General features: G+C 59.0%; 1 protein-coding gene across 1 annotated transcript in view; it reads left to right on the plus strand.

Moving 5' to 3' along the window:
* Positions 1-19,838, plus strand: part of CACNA1I (calcium voltage-gated channel subunit alpha1 I) — a 114,523-nt gene that overhangs the window by 67,881 nt on the left and 26,804 nt on the right. The window contains exons 7-14 of the mRNA XM_053894858.1: positions 1,185-1,500; positions 3,090-3,182; positions 6,528-6,840; positions 9,422-9,843; positions 17,531-17,682; positions 18,350-18,535; positions 18,813-18,930; positions 19,667-19,822. Coding sequence (XP_053750833.1) covers positions 1,185-1,500; positions 3,090-3,182; positions 6,528-6,840; positions 9,422-9,843; positions 17,531-17,682; positions 18,350-18,535; positions 18,813-18,930; positions 19,667-19,822 — 1,756 coding nt within the window. The remainder of the gene's footprint in view (positions 1-1,184; positions 1,501-3,089; positions 3,183-6,527; positions 6,841-9,421; positions 9,844-17,530; positions 17,683-18,349; positions 18,536-18,812; positions 18,931-19,666; positions 19,823-19,838) is intronic.

A 19,838-nucleotide genomic window follows, 5' to 3' on the forward strand; every position in this document is an offset into this window, starting at 1 on the left:
TCTCTTGTAATATTTTTGTGATTATGTTTGTTGCATTTATAATTTTTAATCCACCAGAAGTTTATTATTTTAAATTTTGTAATATATTTTGCTTAACCTAATATATCCAAAAGATTACTATTTTCAATGTGCAATCAATATAAATAATCAATAATGAGATTATTTACATTCTTTTTTTTTTCTTTTGATACCAAGTCTTCAAGAAGTTTATTTTTGTATATGGTGTGAGGTAGAGATCTATTCTTTTTCCAGATAACAGTTGTCTCAGAAGCATTTATTGTTTAATTCTTCTTCTTCCCATGGATCTGAAAAGGTGTTTCTGTAATAGACTAAGTTCTGTTTTATGTATGGGTTTGTCCCTGTGCTCTGTGGTGTTCCACGAATCTTTCTGTTCCTCTTGCAATACTATACACTCTAGTAATAATTGTAGTTGTATTTTGCTCTCATGTAAGACTGGACTCCACTCCTCTTTCTCCTTTTAAAAAAACTGTCTTGCCTATTCTTCCATCCAGATAAATCCTAGAACCATCTGTCCAGGTTCCACAGACACAAACAAGTTGGGATTTTGATTGGGTTGCAGTGACTCATTGTTTAACCTCACAGGATGGGTAGGGCAGAGATTGTCATCTCTGTCTTACAGATGAGGAAATTGAGGTCTGGAGAGAGGAAGTTAACAGCCCAAGGTTACATAGATGGGAAGGGGTGGGGCAGGCAGAGGATCAGATCCTCATCTGTTGGATCAGTAGAATTCAACGTTTGTTGATTAAACGTGTACTCTGTGCTGACCAAACAGTGTATGGGGACTGGGGAGCCTGAGACCCCGTCCTTTTCCTAAAAGAGCTTCAGGCTCCAAGAGAAGTTGGGTACACATGCCCTAGGAGCAATGTGGGTGTGTGCAGGGCACAGTCTGGCCACAGCGGGTCAGGGACTAGCCCTGCTCCATCCTGAGGAGGCCCCCTTAGGGAAGGGACCCTAGAACTGACTGCAGTAGGTCAGTGGGAGATTTTTTGACCATGGGGAAGGGCGTCCCAGGTGGGGGAACAACATAGGCAAAGGTCTAGAGGCGGTGACAGGACCTGTTGGGACAGTTCTGTCACACTACGTGGCCTTCCCCTTCCTGCTCCTCCTGGTGGTGACCCCTCCCCTTCTCTTCTTTTCCCCCCCCCGCCGTCACCTGTGCACAGACAAGGGGATGTGGCCCTGCCCCCCTACTACCAGCCAGAGGAGGACGACGAGATGCCCTTCATCTGCTCCCTTTCGGGGGACAATGGCATCATGGGCTGCCACGAGATCCCCCCACTCAAGGAGCAGGGCCGTGAGTGCTGCCTGTCCAAGGATGATGTCTACGACTTCGGGGCGGGGCGCCAGGACCTCAATGCCAGCGGGCTCTGCGTCAATTGGAACCGCTACTATAACGTGTGCCGCACGGGCAGCGCCAACCCCCACAAGGGTGCCATCAATTTTGACAACATCGGCTACGCCTGGATCGTCATCTTCCAGGTGAGGCTGCTCAGGCCTGGCACCAGCGCACGGGCTGGGGCCCGGGAGACTGGAGTGGGGGGTGGGGTGAGGGGCAGGGGGCACAGCTTCTTCTGGCAGGGAGGGCTCTGTGCTAGGTGTTGGCCGCCTGTTTCACTGAAATCTGCCCGACTTGCTGGCACGATGGGCGTTATCGCGCCCCTATTATAGACAGAGCAACTGAGGTTCAAGAGAAAGGAAGCAAGCTATTTGATGGATCACGTGCTGGTTAGTGGAGAGTCAGGCTTTTAACCCAGGGCCGGGTGCCCCCAAAGCCTGTGCTCTTTGTGGAACCCCAGGTTGCCTGGGGACCGATGGATCCCGGCAGTGAGGTACAGACCTAGAGGGGAGAGACCAGACTCACGCCTGTTAGAGGGGCTGACCAGGCAAGGCCTGCACACAGGACGTGGGGGAAAAGACATTCCTGGTGGAGGTGACCACCTGAGCCAAGGCCTGAGTGCAGGGAAGGTTCAAGGTGAGCACCAAGGAGCTGTCTGTCTGTCTGGGTAGAATCTCTCGGACCTTTTTCGTTGATCAGTCAGTAAGAAATACATTTTACTCAGTGCACACATATACACACACTCACAGCGTTAACTTTACTGTGTGCCTTGCACGGCCCCACTGCGCTGCAGAGGACCGGGGTGGGGCATGTCGAGGAAACGGGGGCTCTAAGACTGGGTACCGCTTCCTGCCTCTGTGCCTCAGTTTTTCACCTTTAACGTGGGGGTAATAACAGCCCCCTCTCGCCCTGAGTGGCTGAGAAGAAGAAGCTAGATGATGGGAGCCGAACAGTCAGCCAAGTGTGGAGCGAGTGCTTGGTAAAGGTCACCTTCCCGCTGCCCTCAGAAGGAAGAACAGGGCTGGAGCAGGGGGTGGTGGCTGAGAAGCCCCGAGAAGAGGGGAGGGCCTTATCAAAGCGGCTGCTCTGTGTGCTTTGCTCTGGGGAGCATCGAGATCACAGAATTCAGAGCTGCAAGGCGTGATGGGATGTGATCACAGCCCAGCAGCTGTGTTTTGAGACCCTCAGCCCCCAGGGGTGTGAATGGGTTGCCTGGGAGAGGGCAGTTGCTAGGGAGCGCCCAGCGTTTGCTTTGCCCAAGGCTGCTCTGCCTCCCTCTCTGGGAAGGAGAACGGGGGCAACAGTCACACCAGCCCCATCATAGCCACACTCCTGGGCTCAGCTGAGCTGGGCCCTAGGCCCAGCTGGTGAGCTGGAGTTGGAGTCCAGGGCCCCCTGCTTCCAGCCCTCCTGCCTTGGTGAGGGAGACTGGAGAGGGCCAGGCTCTGGAGCAAGAGGGACCAGGCTCAGGTCTGGCTCCCCGCCTTCCTGGCTGTGTGACAGAGGGCAAATACTGTAACCTCTCTGAACCTCAGTTTTCTCACCCGTGTGTGGGCGATGAGGATGGCCGTCCCATGGAGCCTTGTGGAGAGTTCGAGAGAGAATGTGTGTCCAGCAGTCTGGCACACAGTGGGGCCTCTGTCTGGGGCGCTGCGTTGGTCGCCTGTCTTTCCTGAGGGTGCCGCCTTTCCTGTCTCAGGCTCACCGGTCCTCTGCTCTGTTCTGGCTGCAGGTGATTACCCTGGAAGGCTGGGTGGAGATCATGTACTATGTGATGGATGCTCACTCCTTCTACAACTTCATCTATTTTATCCTGCTTATCATAGTACGTGTCAGGGTAGCTGGGGCTCTCTGGGGAAGCTCAAGGACCCAGGGACCAGGGATGGGGCTGGGGGGTTCCCAGGGAGCCCCTCAGAGCCAAGAGAGCTGAGTGGGAGGGAGCAGGAGGGGCAGGTTTTTTTTTTTTTTTTTTTTTTTTTTAAGTCATCCACACACCCAACACGGGGCTCGAACTCACAGTCCTGAGACCAAGAGTCGGGTGCTTCACTGACTGAACCAGCCAAGCCATTTTTAAATGCCTCCGAGCAGCGGGTGACTGAAGGGACTCATCAGCGCGGCTGCGGGAAGCATCCATCACTCTCGATTGCCTTCATTTCTCATTTCTGGGCGTTTAAGACCATCTAGTCGCTCCTGCTCGTGTTTCTCTGCCTCGTAGTCTCTGGGAATACATTCTTCTCACGACCGTAGCTAGGTGCAGCCCCAGGATGGGAGCTTGTCTAGGGCTCTAGCTTGTTCCTCTTTTCCCGTGGTGGGAAGGGGAGATGCTCTGAAACAGAAGCCCGGGGCTGCTTCCCACAGGGCTCCCTGAAATTCTCGGATGCAGGGGGTGGGGGTGGCTTAGGGGGTGGAAGCGGGGCTCTGTCTGCCTCACAGAGCAGGGTCCTTCTGGGAAGCCCCTCCTGCCTCCCTCCACAGTCTGCCTAGAGCGAGCTTATCCACCTCGTCATGCCATGCCTGACTGAGGCTTCAGCCACAGCACAATCCCCAAAATGTCAAGGTGATTCTCTCCTGGGCGAGTCAGTGCTGGCTCACTCCCTACTGCTGTGAGGCTGGATTCTCTGGTGTCCCAATGGTGGGAGAGGGCATGCTTGGCTCTCTGGGGCAGCACCTTTTCCTGAGCTGCTGGGACCTTGACCTGAGGGTTCAGGACAAGCTGGCAAGTGACCCGAGACGTACCTGCTGTTGGTTTTGCTCTGATGCCTTCCTGGGGGACGCAGGGGCCTTGGACCTGTAAAGAGACCCCCAGATAAAAAGAAGGGGGTTGAGGCTTTGTTCAGCATTGCCCTTCATCCATTGGTTTGTTCATTCCCCAGCACCATCAGGGAGACCTGCCCTGCTCCAGGCCCTGAGCCGAACACTGGGCACTGAGCAGTGAGGTGGGCCCGGCCTTGTCCTCGAGGAGCTCACAGTCTTGGGCGGGGGGCGGGAAGATGGGCTACGCTTGACATTGACCAGACAGCATATTAGGAGCCACGGCAGAAGGAATCCTGAGAGGTTGAGGGAGCCCAAAGGAGTTTTCTAATCTAGCTTGGAGGAGGAAGAGGGGAGTGGGAGGCTTCCTGGAGGAGGTGATTACCAGAACTGAGCCTTAAAGGCTGAGGGCAGGCAGCCAGGGGGAGAGCCTCTTGGGCAGGGGGCAACTTGCAGAGACCTTAACATGGACAGAGTCCTGATTGGAGGCACTTTGAACCACTGGGGTTGCTGGAGGAGCCTCGAATTCCAGAGAAGCACTGGAGAATGTGGTCTGCCCCTCCTGATAGAGTTAGGGGTGGGGATGTCAAGTTGGTAACTCCCAGCGTGACACGAGCCACATCTGTTAGCTCCCCCGAGTCCCATGGGGGATGGTGATGGCACCTAGGCTTATGGGTTCTCAGGAGGATTAGATGAGACAGAGTCTGAGGCCTGCATGACCCCTGGCACACAGTAAGCGCTCAATAAATGTGCCCTGCCACTTTTACTGCTGGTATTATTGGGCCCCAGGTGGCCCTATCACAAGAGAAAGGGTACTGGCAGGGGGCTGAGGATGTTGAACTTTTCTGGGTGCTGGGAAGGGTCTGGAGAGCAAAGCCTGAACCCCGGGCTTCCATTTTGCCTTCACAATCCTGGCCATGCAGGGCCACCTACCCATTCTGTTGCTCAGGTGAGGATCCTGAGCCCCAGAGAGGTGAGAGGTCCTCAGCCCTCAGACTCTGGTGCCCAGCGCTCCCTCTGGTTGGAAACGTGTTAAGCTTGCCTTGCCTGAGCCTTGGGTTTTACAGATGGGGAAACGGAGGTCCAGAAGGAAGGGGGGAGCTGCCTGGGTCACAGGGGCAGTGGCTGTAGAGGCAGACTGGCTAGAAGCCTGATAGGTGTGAGCTCCCAGAGGGAAGGGTCTGCACCCTCTCCTTCTTGGTGACCCGTCACAGGGGCCCGATGCACAGCCGATCTCCAGGAGACGCTGGTGGAAGATAGAACCGAGAGGGCCAATGAGGGGCATCTTTGTACCTGGGGATTTTCTCAGGGTCCTCCAGCCATGAAGCCCTCCCCTCAGCCCTCGATAACCCCAGAAGCCCAGCTCCCTCTTTGTGACGTGGGGACAGGAGGGGAGGGTGAATCAGCGGCTGGGACTGTGGCCTGCGTGAACTGCCTGGCAGGTAGCCCGGAGGAGGATGAAAAGCTGGTAGGCGGACCCTCCTTGCTGGTAGGGCCACTGATCTCTTTCAAGGGCTTAGCAAATGCCAGAGGAGGGGTCTGCCCTCTGGCAACTAGGACCTACCTGTGCCCTCTGCGGCCTGTGGTGGCCACTGGAACTGGACCCTGCATCATGAGGTGGTGGGATTCTTAGTACTGACTGGGTAGTCTCCCCCACCACCTCCATCCAAGCACAGATAAAGCCACACAAGTAAACCCTTTCTGAAGGAAGCTTCTCTTTTGTCTGGATGCCCAACTGAGGCCAAAGTGAAGGCCAGAGAGAGGGTAGGGCTGGGGTGGGACTCAGGGCCTGGATAGCCTGAGAGCGTGTGGGCCTCCCTCCCTGGCCTCAGCACTGACGTCCCTGGCCGGGGTCCGAGGGCCTGGGGGATCGGGCTTCAAAGCGGGTCCCAGTGGGGCCTGGGGAGCTGCCTGGGCCACCGCCGTCCTGGGGCCCTGGCCTCCTGTCGGAGCAAGGCCTCAGCAGTCTTTTCCTGTCCCTATCTGTGCCCGTGCCTCTCCGTCTCTCTGGGCCCTCCACCCTCTGCCCCTCTCTCTCCCCGCCTCCTCGCACCCATCACCCTGTGTCTCCCACGCCCTCCGCTTCTGCACTCTCTGAGCCTCCGTCCCTCCCTCTCGGTGTTTCTCCTCATCGTCTCTCTGTCCTTCCTGCCGGCTCTGGCTGTCTGTCTCCTGGCTCTGTCCTGTCCCTGCTCCGTGCCTCGGATTTGTCCCTGCCCCTCTTCCTCCTGTCCTCCTTTCTGCCTTGGTACCCCTCTGCTTCTCACCCCACCTCTGTCACCGTGTCACCACCTCTGCCTCCCCGTTTTCTCTTTCTCTCTATCCCTTCATTCCCCTCTCCCCCACGTCTGCCTCCCCCCGCCAATCTGTCCCCTCTGTCCCTGTCCCTGTCCCTGTCCTCTCCTCCCGTTGGTCACAGGTGGGCTCCTTCTTCATGATCAACCTGTGCCTCGTTGTCATAGCGACCCAGTTCTCGGAGACCAAGCAGCGGGAGCACCGGCTGATGCTGGAGCAGCGGCAGCGCTACCTGTCCTCCAGCACGGTGGCCAGCTACGCGGAGCCCGGCGACTGTTACGAGGAGATCTTCCAGTACGTCTGTCACATCTTGCGCAAGGCCAGGAGGCGTGCCCTGGGCCTCTACCAGGCCCTGCAGAGCCGGCGCCGGGCCCCGGGCCCGGGGGCGTCCCCCTCCGCCAAGCCCGGGCCCCGCGCCAAGGAGCCCAGGCATTACAGTAAGTGGTCCCGCCTGCCGCCGCCTCCGGGGTGCCCCGCTCAGGCCTCGTGTGCCTCCCGCGGGGGATGCTGGGGACCCCGCGACGGCACCGCTGGCGAACGCGCCCCCCTGTCTCCTCGGCACAGGCAGAGCCGTCCGGCAGGTTGAGAACCCGGGTCTTCCCTCGGGAGCTCCGGCGCGTGCCCCTTGCTCCCTCCCTGCTTTCCTGACCCCCTGCCGGTGCCCGGTCTGGGCTGGCCTCGGGCTGGGGGCACCCGGCACCCCGAGCCCTGGAGGATCCCCTTCCGACCCCAGTGGGGTCACACGTGGACCCAGGCTCCGCCCGGGATTCACACTCGAAAGAAACGGACGGTTGTCTATCCTGTCTGGTAAAACGCTAACGCTCCACTCCTCTCAGCCTGCCTCACGCCCCACGTGGCTTCCTGCTGCCACCACGTGCTAGCACGCCAGAGCAGTGACGACCAGCCACCTGGGATAAGGGGGCCGTGGCCACCGTGCCGAGGCGTGGTGTGTCGGGGACCAGAGATCTTCTGTCTCCGGGCCGTTAGGCTCAGAAGGGGCTCTCCATTCACTCTCTTGTCTGTTCTAGAAAACAGTCCTGAGAAGAGGGCAGAGTGAGTTATATTATCCCGTTTTCAGATGGGAAAACCAAGGTCCAGATAGGTGAAGGGAGTCACCTGGGGTCACGCAGCGTGTCCGTGACAAAATCGGCGTCAGGGACATCAGAGCTGGGTTTGCTGGGCCCGCGTCCAGAGGGAAATGAACGCTCCCGCTCAGCTCCCCGGAGAAGGCAAATGCGCCCCAGGAGAGGAGTCCCGCCCCCCAGCTGGTGCCAAGACGGAAGTCAGCAGGGTCCCAGCCCTGGAGCAGGTGCACAGCGTGTGACCTGGACAGCCCGGGCCCCTCTGTGGGCCTCAGTCTCCTGCTCCGTCAGGTCGAGGATGAGGCTCACGCGCAGGGGGAGTCAGCCACCCCCGGGCCCTGCCCCTGCAGCTCTCAAGCCCTGAGATTCTTGGGAGGCAAGCCGGAGAGAGAACTGATGCTCGAAGCTGCCGCCCACCCCTCCTCGGGTGCCAGCCGTCCAGGCGTGGTCTTGCGGGAGGCTCCAGGTGGCCCGTGGGCTGGCCCAGCACGTGGACGGGGCAGCTGGGGTCTGCCTGCAGGGTCCCTGGATGACGCGGGCTTCTTGCTGCTGCCCCCACCCTCTCCGGGGAAGCTGTGTGGAAAGAAGTCCAGTGGGCTCTCTGGAGGGGGGCCTTGCCCCCTGCCCCTGGGCCTCAGTACCCTCCCGCTTCCCTGGGAAACAAGTTTCAGGGGGCCCAGCCCCAGGCACGAGTGGGGCTGAGGTGGGCCTTACTGAAGTGGGATTGACCCTGGGCTTCTGCCTGCCCACGCTGGCTCCCAGGGGATGAATGAATCAGAAGGCCTCTTCCGGGGCTTCAGGAGATACTGGGAGGCAAATCTGCAAAGGGAGGGTAGGCATTACATGTTTTTCATTCCCTTTAATTATTATTATTCTTAAATGTTTATTTAGTTATTTTGAGAGAGAGAAAGAGAACACACATGTGGGAGGGACAGGGTAGGGTGGGTAGAGAGAGAGAGAACCCCAAGCAGGCTCCGCACTGTGCCCCCATGGGACTTGATCCCATGAACCCTGAGACCATAACCTGGGCAGAAACCAGGACTCAGATGCCAGACGCCTGAGCCACCCAGGCACCCCTCCCTTTAATATTACTAATACCTTTTCTTTGCTCGCACCAGGAAAACATGTATTTTAGGACAGTACAGGTAAACACAAAGAAGAGACCATACTACCCAGGAAGAACCTCTCTGACACCTCCTTGAAATGGTTAAAGATGGCAGAACTGTGGTCTAAGACTGGTTCAGGCTTTTTAAACTCTCCCTGGGGCAGCACAGGGGGCGAACACTTCTGCCCCCCACTCCCTGCTGTGCCTCCCGTCAGCCCTTCCTGCCTGCTTCCCCTGGAGCCACCCCGACTATCAGGGGGCTTCTAGAGCAAGGGTTTGCCTCCTGCCCAGGGCTCCTGCCTCCCTCCCTCCCCGGGACACAAGCCCCACATACAGGTGGGAGGAGAATTGAAGATGGAGAGGTCACCTTGGCGCTCTCTAAGGGGCGTCCGTCCGCCGCATCAAGCTGACTCTTTTAGAAGCTCTTTTAGAAACTCTTTCTCAGCCATTTCCCCAAGTCCAATGTGAGCAAGCAGGGCCGTGGGAGGGCTGGGCCTCGGGCCAGGAGATGATGTAGCCAGGACAGGCGACAAACACACGTGCCCCAGGCACTGTTCTAGGCACGCCAACACATCCACAGTAGAGCCCTCCCCACGGCCCTCGCTTGTCACAGGGGCCAGCCAAGCCCAGAGAGGTAAAGCCAGTCCCCCAGGACTACAAGCCACTCGATCTCCTCACCCAGACAGAACCTGAGCCACAGGAACTTGAGGCACACATGGGTCTGTGTCCCAGGGTTAGCTTGACCCCTGGGGTGGGCAGGTCCTGCCCCCTCGGAGCCCCTCAGGCCTGTGTAACCTGAGGTGCCGACCCTGCCTTGTGTTTGCTTCGCAGAGCTGTGCCCTCGACACAGTCCCCTGGACCCGATGCCCCACACGCCGGTGCAGCCCATCTCTGCCGTGCTGGCCTCCGATCCTGCCAGCTGTCCCCGCTGCCAGCACGAGGGGAGCCGGCGGCCGTCGGGCCCGGGCAGCACCGACTCGGGCCAGGAGGGCTCGGGCTCTGGTGGCTCAGGTGGTGACTCGGAGGAGGTGGATGGGGACGGGGCCCGGAGCAGCGAGGATGGGACCTCCTCAGGCCTGGAGAAGGAGGACGAGGAGGAACAGGCGGACGGGGCGGCCCGGCTGTGCGGGGATGTGTGGCGCGAGACCCGAGCCAAGCTTCGAGGCATCGTGGACAGCAAGTACTTCAACCGGGGCATCATGATGGCCATCTTGGTTAACACCGTCAGCATGGGCATCGAACACCATGAGCAGGCCAGTGGGGGCGGGCGCTGGGCGCGGGGGCGGGCGTGGGCGTGGGGGGAGGGCTGGACGCCTAGGCCCAAGCCGGCCCCACGCAGCCCGGGCTGTTGAACATCCCCTGGGTGTCTGTCTGCCCCCTGACCGGGGCCGGGTCCGATTCTGCCCTGCGGCCTCGGTGCCCAGCCCCGGGCCCGGCCCAGAGGAGAGGGAAGCTCCAGGTGTGTGCCTAGTGGGTGAGTGAGCGAGGGAGGCGGAGCTGGTACTGGGGCCCGCTGGGTTGAGATCCAGCTCCCGTCTCCTGAGTGGCGCGGCCTGGACACCAGGCACCCACAGCCCTTCCCCTGTCCGTCCTGCCAAACCTGACTTCCGGTCATCGCCTTTCCCACGAGCCCTCCTGTCCATTCTCCCCCAAACAGCTGGCGTGGTCTTTCCCGAGGCCGGGCTTTCCCCTCTCCCCAACCTGCCGCAGCTCCCCATTGCCCTCGGCACAAAACACAGACCTTTCCTCTGACGGCCAAGGTCCCTCTGTGGCAGTGCCTTCAGCAGGTTGGGCGTCCTCCTGTCCCTGATGTCCCCACATAGTCCACCCTCCACGCAGCCCGGCGGCACTGAGGGTGGCCCCAGGGTTGCCCTGCAAAGACTGTCCCCCGTCTCCCTCCTCGGCCAACCCTGTGGTTTCTTCTGTCCTCAGCACTGGGTGCGTGGAGTGCAGAGTGGGTGTTGGCTGAGTTCATGGTGTGTCCCAGGCCCCCTGGGCCATCGGGGTTCAGAGACATGGCCCCAAGGGAGATGGCAAGAGCACAGGGAGGATGTGTAAGAGATAAGAGGCTACTTGTAGGGACACAGGAAGGAGGGCTGTGGGGGGCTAGCACACATGTGCCCAGCAAATAGGTCATACCGTGGGTGACGGCCTGTGTGACAAGTCCATTCCTGGCTCCATTCGAAAAACACCGTTTTCTGACTCACCTAGCCCCTGGGTAGGTTTCCTCCGTTGACCTGACCCCTACCCCGTGAGGGCACCCCGCTTGGCAGCTAGTGACCTTGAGGCCTAGGGAGGGGATGTCACTGATCCAAGGTCCCACAGACAATCAGGGGTCAGATTTGAACCCACATCTTTCTTTCTTTTTTTTTTTTTAACATTTATTTATTTTTGAGAGACAGAGAGAGGCAGAGCATGAGCAGGGGAGGGGGAGAGAGAGAGAGAGATACAGAATCTGAAGCAGGCTCCAGGCTCTGAGCTGTTTGTTAGCACAGAGCCTGGCGCGGGGCTCAAACTCACGAACCGCGAGACCATGATCTGAGCTGAAGTGGGATGCTCAACCGACTGAGCTACCCAGGTGCCCCACCCACATCTTTCTTTAACATTTATTTATTTTTGAGTGGGTGACAGAGAGTGCGCAAGTTTGAGCAGGGGAGGGACAGAGAGAGAGGGAGACACAGAATCCGAGGCAGGCTTCAGGCTCCAAGCTGTCAGCACAGAGCCCGAAGCGGGGCTTGAACCCACAGAGCCATGAGATCACAACCTGAAGCGAAGTCAGACACTCAACCGATTGAGCCACCCAGGCGCCCCTGAACCCACATCTTTCTGTGGCGAGACTGACACCCCCACGGGGTTCAGAATGTGGCACCCCCTTTGCTTTCCTGCCGCCTGCTTTCTGCGGAGGCCCTCCACCCGCCCACTGCGCCCCGCGGTGGGCCACACTCTCATTTCCCTCTTCATTAGCTCTCCAAGTGCTGGCTCCATTCAATTTCCTTAAATGCGGCCCCTGGGGCTGCAGCGACACTCTGTTTGGAGCTGCTGGTTTGCCAGCCATTCCGGCTTAATTAAAAAGGTCTCTGGGGAAGACTGGGGGGAAGGCTGTCTGCAGGGTAAAGCTGGTGAGAGAGGCAGCCCAGACCTCCTGGCCTAGGGCTCAGGCTCCTGGCCTTTCCTGGCCTAGGCTTGCCGGTGGGGTGGGGGCAGAAGCCTGGCTGGGCCAGCGGTCCCGGAGGGGGGTCTCGTGGGGAAACAGTGATGTTGGGGTCCTGGCTCTAATTTCTGAGCGGCTTGTCACAGTGCTGCCTGGGCACGGTTCCCGCCAGGGGCTTGTGGGAACCGGCTTGCGAGAGCCAATTTTCTGTCGCTCGGGAACTTCGAAAGCCTGATTTTAAACAGTTGGTAGCTTGGAATTGGCCGTGGTGGGAGTCTTTACACCACAGAAATTGGCATATGCTACAGATCAGGGCTACTTTTCAGAGGCCTGTTTGCCAGGGTTCTGTGGGCCGCGGCCCCTCCGCCTCCCCACCAGCCCGATCTCAGGGCCTCCCTGCCTGGCCTGTACCCTGCTCGCCCCCTGCTGCCCCTGCCTGGGCTCCTTCCTTGGTTCTGCCTCTGACCAGCAGGCGGCCTCGGGCAAGTCACTTGGCCTCCCTCAGCCAGCAGCTCTGTCTGTAACCGGGCACACGGACCCTCTGCACAGAGGGGCTGGGAGGGTTAAATGCGTTAAAGAGCCCAGCACGTAGTAGGTGCTCACTAATTTGCAATTATTTATGAGTCTTCTGTTTGAACCTCACATCACCACCCTTGGGGTGAATTTACCTCCTGCTGTCTGGAGCCTCAAAAAATTAATGAATTTAAAAAAAAAGCGAGGGGGAGGGAGAATTTTTTAAAATGTTCTTTTTAAAGCAGCCTGGAGTGGCAGCCATTGTTCTGCTGAGCGCAGCGCGGGGCCTGCTGGGGGCCTGCTGGTATTTTTGCCCCACTCCTCTCTGCTCCCGGACGTGGCTTGGCGGGAAACGATCCGCCCCCGTGTTTATTTTGAGCAGCCCCGTCTGAGGTGGTGCCTGCAGAGAGAGGTGGCCCAGGGCCACTGGAAGGCCGGGAGAGTGGGGAGGAGGGGAAGGAGAAGATGGGTGAACGCGCACAGCCCCTTTCCTGCAGGGGTGGAGACCGTGGAGGGGGAGGCATCGCAGGGGCCTGGCAGGGAGACTGGCGCTGCCATGGGGACAGTAGGTAGTGACAGTGGGGCACAGCCTGGGCATTGCTCTCTTACTCCATCCGCCACCCCTGCCTCTGTGGTCTCAGGTGCTCAAATGAGAGGTGAGACTGCAGGTGTCTCCGGCCAAAGTGGCCATTGCTACCCAGATCACAAGGGGTTCCAACGTCTCTAGGTTCCTCATGGTCAAAGATGCTGTTCCTTGCAGGGACTGGCCTGGGAGGCGGTGACAGGTAAAAGGTGGGGGGGTCATCCAGGCAGGGGCCTGCTTGTGACCCATGAGGTGGCCAGACGGGGCTGAGGTCTGCTCTTTGGCTGAGGCTACATGACAAGCAGGCGGATGGGGTCAGATTCATCCATCATTACTCACTGTCATGTGTTGCCACATTTCTTCCCCTTGTGATCCTCATGGCAGCCCGATGGGGCAGGCAAGGCGAGTGTCTCATATCCATTGAGCAGATGGGGAAACTGAGGCATGCCCAGGTGATATGGTGAGCAACTGAGAGAGCAGGGCTCCAGGATGCCAAGGTGGAGGTGGAGGTTCCACAAAGCAGACAGGAGGCAGTGGGGGAGGTCTGGGTGGGGAAGCTTTGCTCCCGGGAGCAGTCCCTATGGTCCCCTTCTCCCTCCCCCAGCACTCACCTCTCCAGGCGCGTGACTCCTCCCAAGGCGGGCAAGGCTGCCCTCAGTCCCATCCCATCCTGGAACTGAAGGAGGTCACCGAGTTGGACAACAAGAAACAGAGGGCTTGGCTGGATGGGCAGCAGGGATGGGGTGCAGGAAGCCCCCCGGGGCCGGCTGGGGCATGTCTACTGGCCCCTACTCACAGGAGAGTGCATTCAAGGCCTCCAGCCAGTGGATGGGTCAAAGCAGTCTTTATTTTCCCTTCTGCAGCCCCCACATCATTGCTGACCCAGGTCTGGGAGGACTCTGGGAAGAGGAGGACAGGCTGGCTTAGTGCCCAACATTCCAGCTCTGTGGGCGCTTAGGGGAGAGAGCCAACATGGGCTGCAGTCAGGGAAGCCTTCCCAAAGGCAGTGGCACGGGCAGTGGCTCCTGAAGGTTGACTACGAGTTTATCAGTGAGACAGAGGAGGGACAGGTACAGGGACCAGGAGCTCAGGCATTCCCCCAAAGGACCCTGAGCCCTGAAGGAGGATGTGCAGGAGACAGCCCGGGAGGCTGGTGAGGGGGCTATCCATCCACAAAGTGCCTCAAGGCAGTGGAGAGCCACGGAAGGCTTCTAAACAGGACAGCGACATGTCTGTACTGAACTGGATCGTCAAGTCAGAAAAGTGGGGCAGGTGATGCCGTCACAGCCATGGGGATGGGGACAGGCCAGAGGGAGAATACCTGTGATTCAGGTTGAGATGTGATTCCGCCACTGCCTGGCCCTGGCCCTGGGCAGTCACTTCCCTCTGAGCCTGTTTCCCCCTCTACAAAATGGGGATACTATAGGGTAACGTTTGAGATTTAGATGAGATAATTCATGGAAGGTGCTTAGCACCGACTGGCACGTGGGAGACGTTTAACACCGGCTGCCATTATCATCATGGGATGGTACCGGGCTCCAGGGGTTCCTGCGGACAGCCTAGGGACTCCTGCCCACCGGGGCCCTTACGCACCCCTGCAGAAATGGCCAGCCTTGTGCCTCCAAGCCTGGCATGGGGCCAGAAGGAGTGGGCCCCTGCCCCTCTCCCTCCACTTTGGGCCTCCAGGATGTAGTCCCTCCTTACCTGCCCTCGCTCCTCCTGCCTCCAGCTCAGCGTGGTGTTCTGCCCTTTTTCACCCCGTTCCACTGGGGTCTTGGCCACCTCCAGATGCCTCTCTGCAGCCTCTGCCTGGCGGTCTGTCTGCCTGCTGTCTCCCACTTTCCTGGCTCCTGCAGTGACGCCCGCAATGTCATGATCCCGGTCCCTTATTCTGTTTTTATCTGTGTTTTTCTTTCTGCCTCATGTCTCCACACCCCACCTTTGCCTCTCAGTCGCCGTATCTATATTTGTCTGTCCGTCTGTCTGTCCATCTCCGTCGTGGCTCCCCCCCCCCCCCCCCCCCCCGTCCCTCTTCACATACCCTCCCACCTCGGTTTCACAATACAGAATAGCCTGCGTTCATCTGTCTCCCGCTCGCTGTCTCTCTCCCAGAAAAATGCCTGCGGGAGTGACGGATGGTCCATTAGAGAAAGATTAACAGGTGTGCACTTGACTAGAGAAACAGCTGCTGCAAGTGGGGGGGGAGGGGCGGGCGCGCGGGTGACCTTTCCGGAGAGCGGTGGCCTCCCCAGCACTCGTGGGCGGGAGTGTGTGTGTGCAGCGCGTGTGGCCCCGAGCCGAGTGGCCGCCATTACGGACTGTCAGCGGCCACACTTCTCATCCCCGCTGATCTCGCGGTGGCAGGGTGGGAAATTGGTGGCTTGGCTCGGCCGGGGATGCCGGGCCCCAGCCCCTCCCCCCGTCTCAGGGTCCCACTTCCCTTTCGGGACCATTTTGTGAGTCAAATGTAATTACAGATGGAAATGGGGCCTTCTTTTATCTGGGCTTGAGAGGACCTGGCAGTTTTATTAGGTTTTCCCGGGCACGAGGCAGAAGGGCGGTTCTTTTTTTCTCTTCTCCTTTTAACCCAAATGGAATCACAGTCAGGCCCCCGAAGGTGCCCTGTCGCCTGGTGGAGGGGCTGGGCTGGGGCTGGGGGTGCTGATGGTTGGCAGCTCCCCCCCCCCCCAATCTTGCGCTGGCCGGTCCCTCTGCCCAGATACCTTCTCTTCTCCTCCCTCTCACTGGGTTCCCCCTCTCAGCTTTGAGGGCTCTGCTGAGATGTCACTTCTTCCAGGAAGGTGCCCCTGCAGGCACCTGACTGCAGGATTACCGTTCCCTCAAAGCTCCCTCACCTTTCTGTTTTTGGCACCTACGGCTGTTTGTCAGCTCGGGGGGGTTGGGCTTTGCCACCGGAACCTGCGCTTCTTGGGGGAGGATGCCCTGATGCATTCACCACTGGCCATCCTGGGTAGCACGCCCAGCCCACCGTGCTCAGCTCACCTGTAGAATGCATGCAACAATGAACGAGCAGAGGAGAGAGAGCAGATGAGTTCAGGTGGAGTTTCTGTGTGTGTGATGGAGAGCAGTTTGGAGTCTGATTTTGTGGCTCTGCTGCCTCCTGGCCGGGTGGCTCAGGGCGAGTCAGTTCACCTCCCCGAGCCTCAGTGTCCTTATCTGTAAAACGGAGGCACCAGCAGATTGTTGGAGGCGTCCGTAATTGTGCCGGATGTCAAGCTCAGTGCGCATGCTCAGGCCTAAAGAATGGCCCTTCCCCTCTCTGTGATTCAGGCTTGTTGGTGAACAGAAACCCGGCACTTTCACAGTCCTAGAGAGAGAAGGGAGGCGCTGGAGCCCCGTATGGCTCTTAGCGGGCGGGGAGCCCTGGAATGAATATCATCTTACTCCACCCCCTCGTTTTATGGATGAGAAAACTGAGGTTGGGGGGAATGTCCCTAGAACCCTGTCTCCTAGTCATGGCCTGTAGTGTGGTCTGTTTTGGATTCCAGGGTTGCTCAGATGGTTCCGCTTATACGGGTGTCTCTTGCTGCTAAAAACCAGGAGGGAAAGAGCTCCAGGGTCAGAAGGTGCTAGTCTCTTTCTGATCAGCCGGTGACTTGAACCCTTGTCCTCTCTGGGCTCTAGTGTCTTCCCCTGAGAAGTGTGTGAAGCCAGCCCCCTGGACCAGGGTGCTCGCAGACATTAAAGAGTTGGGTGGCACACAGTAGGCGCATGGTCTCTGTCTGCCCTTCTCAGGGCACAGTGGTCTCCAGCCACCCACGATCCTGAGGTGGCCATTGCTGGGGAAGGGGAGAGTGGGGAGGGCTCCGTCGGGAGGTCTGCACAGGCAGAGGTTAATGGTGGGAGCCTTGGAGGCAGGCTGCCTGAGTTCAGATACCGGCTCTGCCCCTTACCAGCCCCACAGCCGAAGGCAGGGGCTGGCCTTCTCCGAACCTGCTTCTTCATCTGCAAAACGGGCTCTTATGGGATTAAGTGACACGACGCCTGTAAAGTTCAAAAAAACAGGTCCTGTGTGTGGTAAGTGCTTCCTAAGTGGGATAGGGTAATGGGCAAACAGGGGTCATGGGCAAACAGGGAGTTTCTGGCGTCGACTGGCCTGTCTTCTTGTCTTGCTCTGCATCAGCTTCCAAGACTCCTTCCTCCCTCCCTCCCTCCCTCCTTCCTTCCTTCCATGTTTATTTACTTGAGAGAGAGAGAGAGAGAGAGAGAGAGCAGGGGAGGGACAGAGAGAGAGGGAGACACAGAATCTGAAGCAGGCTCCAGGCTCTGAGCTGTCAGCACAGAGCCCGATGCGGGGCTTGAACTCATGAACCACGAGATCATGACCTGAGCTGAAGTCAGACGCTCAACCCACTGAGCCACCCAGGCGCCCCTTCCAAGCCTGCTTTCTGATAGGTCCCCTCAGTGTGCAGTACCAGCATCGTTTCCAAATGTGTGGAAGGCCAGCCCGGTGGGGTCCCCCCATGTCAGTGGACTCTTAATGACAGCAGAGGTACAGCAGAGTTGTGAGGCTCTCAAGGCCGTTGCGGTCCAGCGAAGACATTGACCTGCCAGCTCACTCAGCCTCCCCCGCCTCCCTGGGGGTCCTGCAGCCGATGAGCGTCCACAGAGGATCCATGGCTGTGCTCTGGCCTGACCGGGGTCCCCGGTCCCTTTCCCTGTGCCCCCACAGCCCGAGGAGCTGACCAACATCCTAGAGATCTGTAACGTCGTCTTCACCAGCATGTTTGCCCTGGAGATGCTCCTGAAGCTGGCCGCCTTCGGGCTCTTCGACTACCTGCGCAACCCCTACAACATCTTTGACAGCATCATCGTCATCATCAGGTGCTGCCCCTGCTGCCAGCGGGCTGGGGGCCCGGAAGCAGAGTGGGGAGGGGGGCGGGGGAATCTAGTGCCCCGTCCCCCGCCGGTAAACAAAGCATGTCCGGGCACAAAGGAAATCAATTGCGCAGAAACCCAGTTCTCGAATATTTACAAATTTGTCCCCCAGTAACATACGTGCTTCTAGATTAATGCATTAAGTAGCAACATCCAGCAGCAGGTCTTGGGACTACCGTCATCCCAAAGAAAGGATGGGTATAAATAGTGTTTGGGAATATGTCCATCAGCTGTTGTAAGATATAAAAACAGCGGTTTTGATCGGTCAAAAAGCCATAAAGATTGCTCATTCTCTGTGGCTTGTTTTCATTCATGATCTAAAGAATGGTAAATCTCACGGAGAGGTCAGTGGCCTTCGTAGACCTCCTGAATCCTAGCCAGAGACTGCTCAGGGGGGTTGTCCGTGGACTCCAGGTCAAGAGCCCCTGGTTTGAGCATGCCCTGGAGCAGCGACGGCCCGTGAAACATGTTATTTGTGGGATGAATGAATGAATGGATGTTCTCCATCTCTCTGCCCCCCCCCCCCCCCCACTGGCCTCCCCTTGCCCTCCTCTCCCTCTGCTCTGCCCTCCGCTGAACGCTCCTGCCTCTCTCCCCTGCTGCCTCCTCCCAGCATCTGGGAGATTGTGGGGCAGGCGGACGGCGGCCTGTCGGTGCTGCGGACCTTCCGGCTGCTGCGGGTGCTCAAGCTGGTGCGTTTCATGCCCGCGTTGCGGCGCCAGCTGGTGGTGCTCATGAAGACCATGGACAACGTGGCCACCTTCTGCATGCTGCTCATGCTCTTCATCTTCATCTTCAGGTGAGCCCTGCCCACCCTGGGGAGGGCCGGAGCCTGGGGCGGGATTGGGGGGGGGGGGACATGGCTGCTTGAGCTTCTCCAGGCGCCACCCTGGACCTGGCTGCGAGTCCTGACGCCATCACTGAATCCCCTATGGCTCTGGGCGAGGACTTGCCCTCTGAGCCTCAGCGTTGGCTTCTGTAGAACGGAACCAGCGCTGCCCCTGCCATCTTACCCGGCCGTTTGAGAACGACACAAGGTGGGTGGGTCCCTTGAGCCACCTCCATTCCTCCCCCAGCATCCTCGGGATGCACATCTTTGGCTGCAAATTCAGCCTGCGCACGGACACAGGAGACACGGTTCCCGACAGGAAGAACTTTGACTCCCTGCTGTGGGCCATCGTCACAGTGTTCCAGGTGAGCAGCAGCACGTGTTCACGTATGTCAGGGGAAGGGGTTTCTCCCAGGACCGCCGCTTGGCTTGCTTTTCAGAGGCGCCCCTCGGAGAATCCAGAGAAGGGGGGTGGTTCGCCAGGGAGGCCCCTCAACTCCGGGCTCCGGCAGGCAGGTGTGGGTGCGGGGTCAGGCTGGCACTGCATTGGCTCTGGGAGCTGACTGGCCACCTGGTGCCCGTCTCTGCCCCTCCACCCCCGCCCCAAGACCTGGGTGCATTGGGATTCTTCCCTGAGGCTATTTTCTCGCCATGGTTAAATGAGTGTGCACAGGGCGGGGGGGCAGAAGGAAGAAGGGTGGGCTCGTGGAGGGGCCGGGGGGGGGGGGGGCGCGAGCAGATAGCAGATAGAGCAGAGAGGATAGGGCTGTGGGAGCAGCCAGGAAGGAGCACCCATCAGCGGGGAGTGAGAATCAGGGCAGGAGGTGGGTTGTGGGCCAGCGGGGTGGGGGGCGGGGAGGCAGTGGGCAGCGCAGTGTGCGAGTGAGGGGCACAAGCTGTGCCAGGTGGGCACACTGCCAGCTGGGGCCGTGTCACGTGAGGTCCCTGGGTGTGCTGGGGCACGCGTGAGAGGGTGCTGTAGGTGCGCACGGGCTGCAGGGTGCCTTCAGGCTCCTCCACCCGGTGGATGCCTTCTCCCTTGGGCTGGGCCGGGACCTGGGGGTACCCCAGGGCTGACCTGTGCTCCCCCTCCCCCCACAGATCCTCACCCAGGAGGACTGGAATGTTGTCCTCTACAATGGCATGGCGTCCACCTCCCCCTGGGCCTCCCTCTACTTTGTCGCCCTCATGACCTTTGGCAACTATGTGCTCTTCAACCTCCTGGTGGCCATCTTGGTGGAGGGTTTCCAGGCGGAGGTGAGTGCGGCCCTGG

The sequence above is a fragment of the Panthera pardus genome, unplaced genomic scaffold (assembly GCF_024362965.1).
Source record: "Panthera pardus isolate Hobbes unplaced genomic scaffold, ASM2436296v1 HiC_scaffold_6, whole genome shotgun sequence".
NCBI lineage: Eukaryota > Metazoa > Chordata > Mammalia > Carnivora > Felidae > Panthera > Panthera pardus.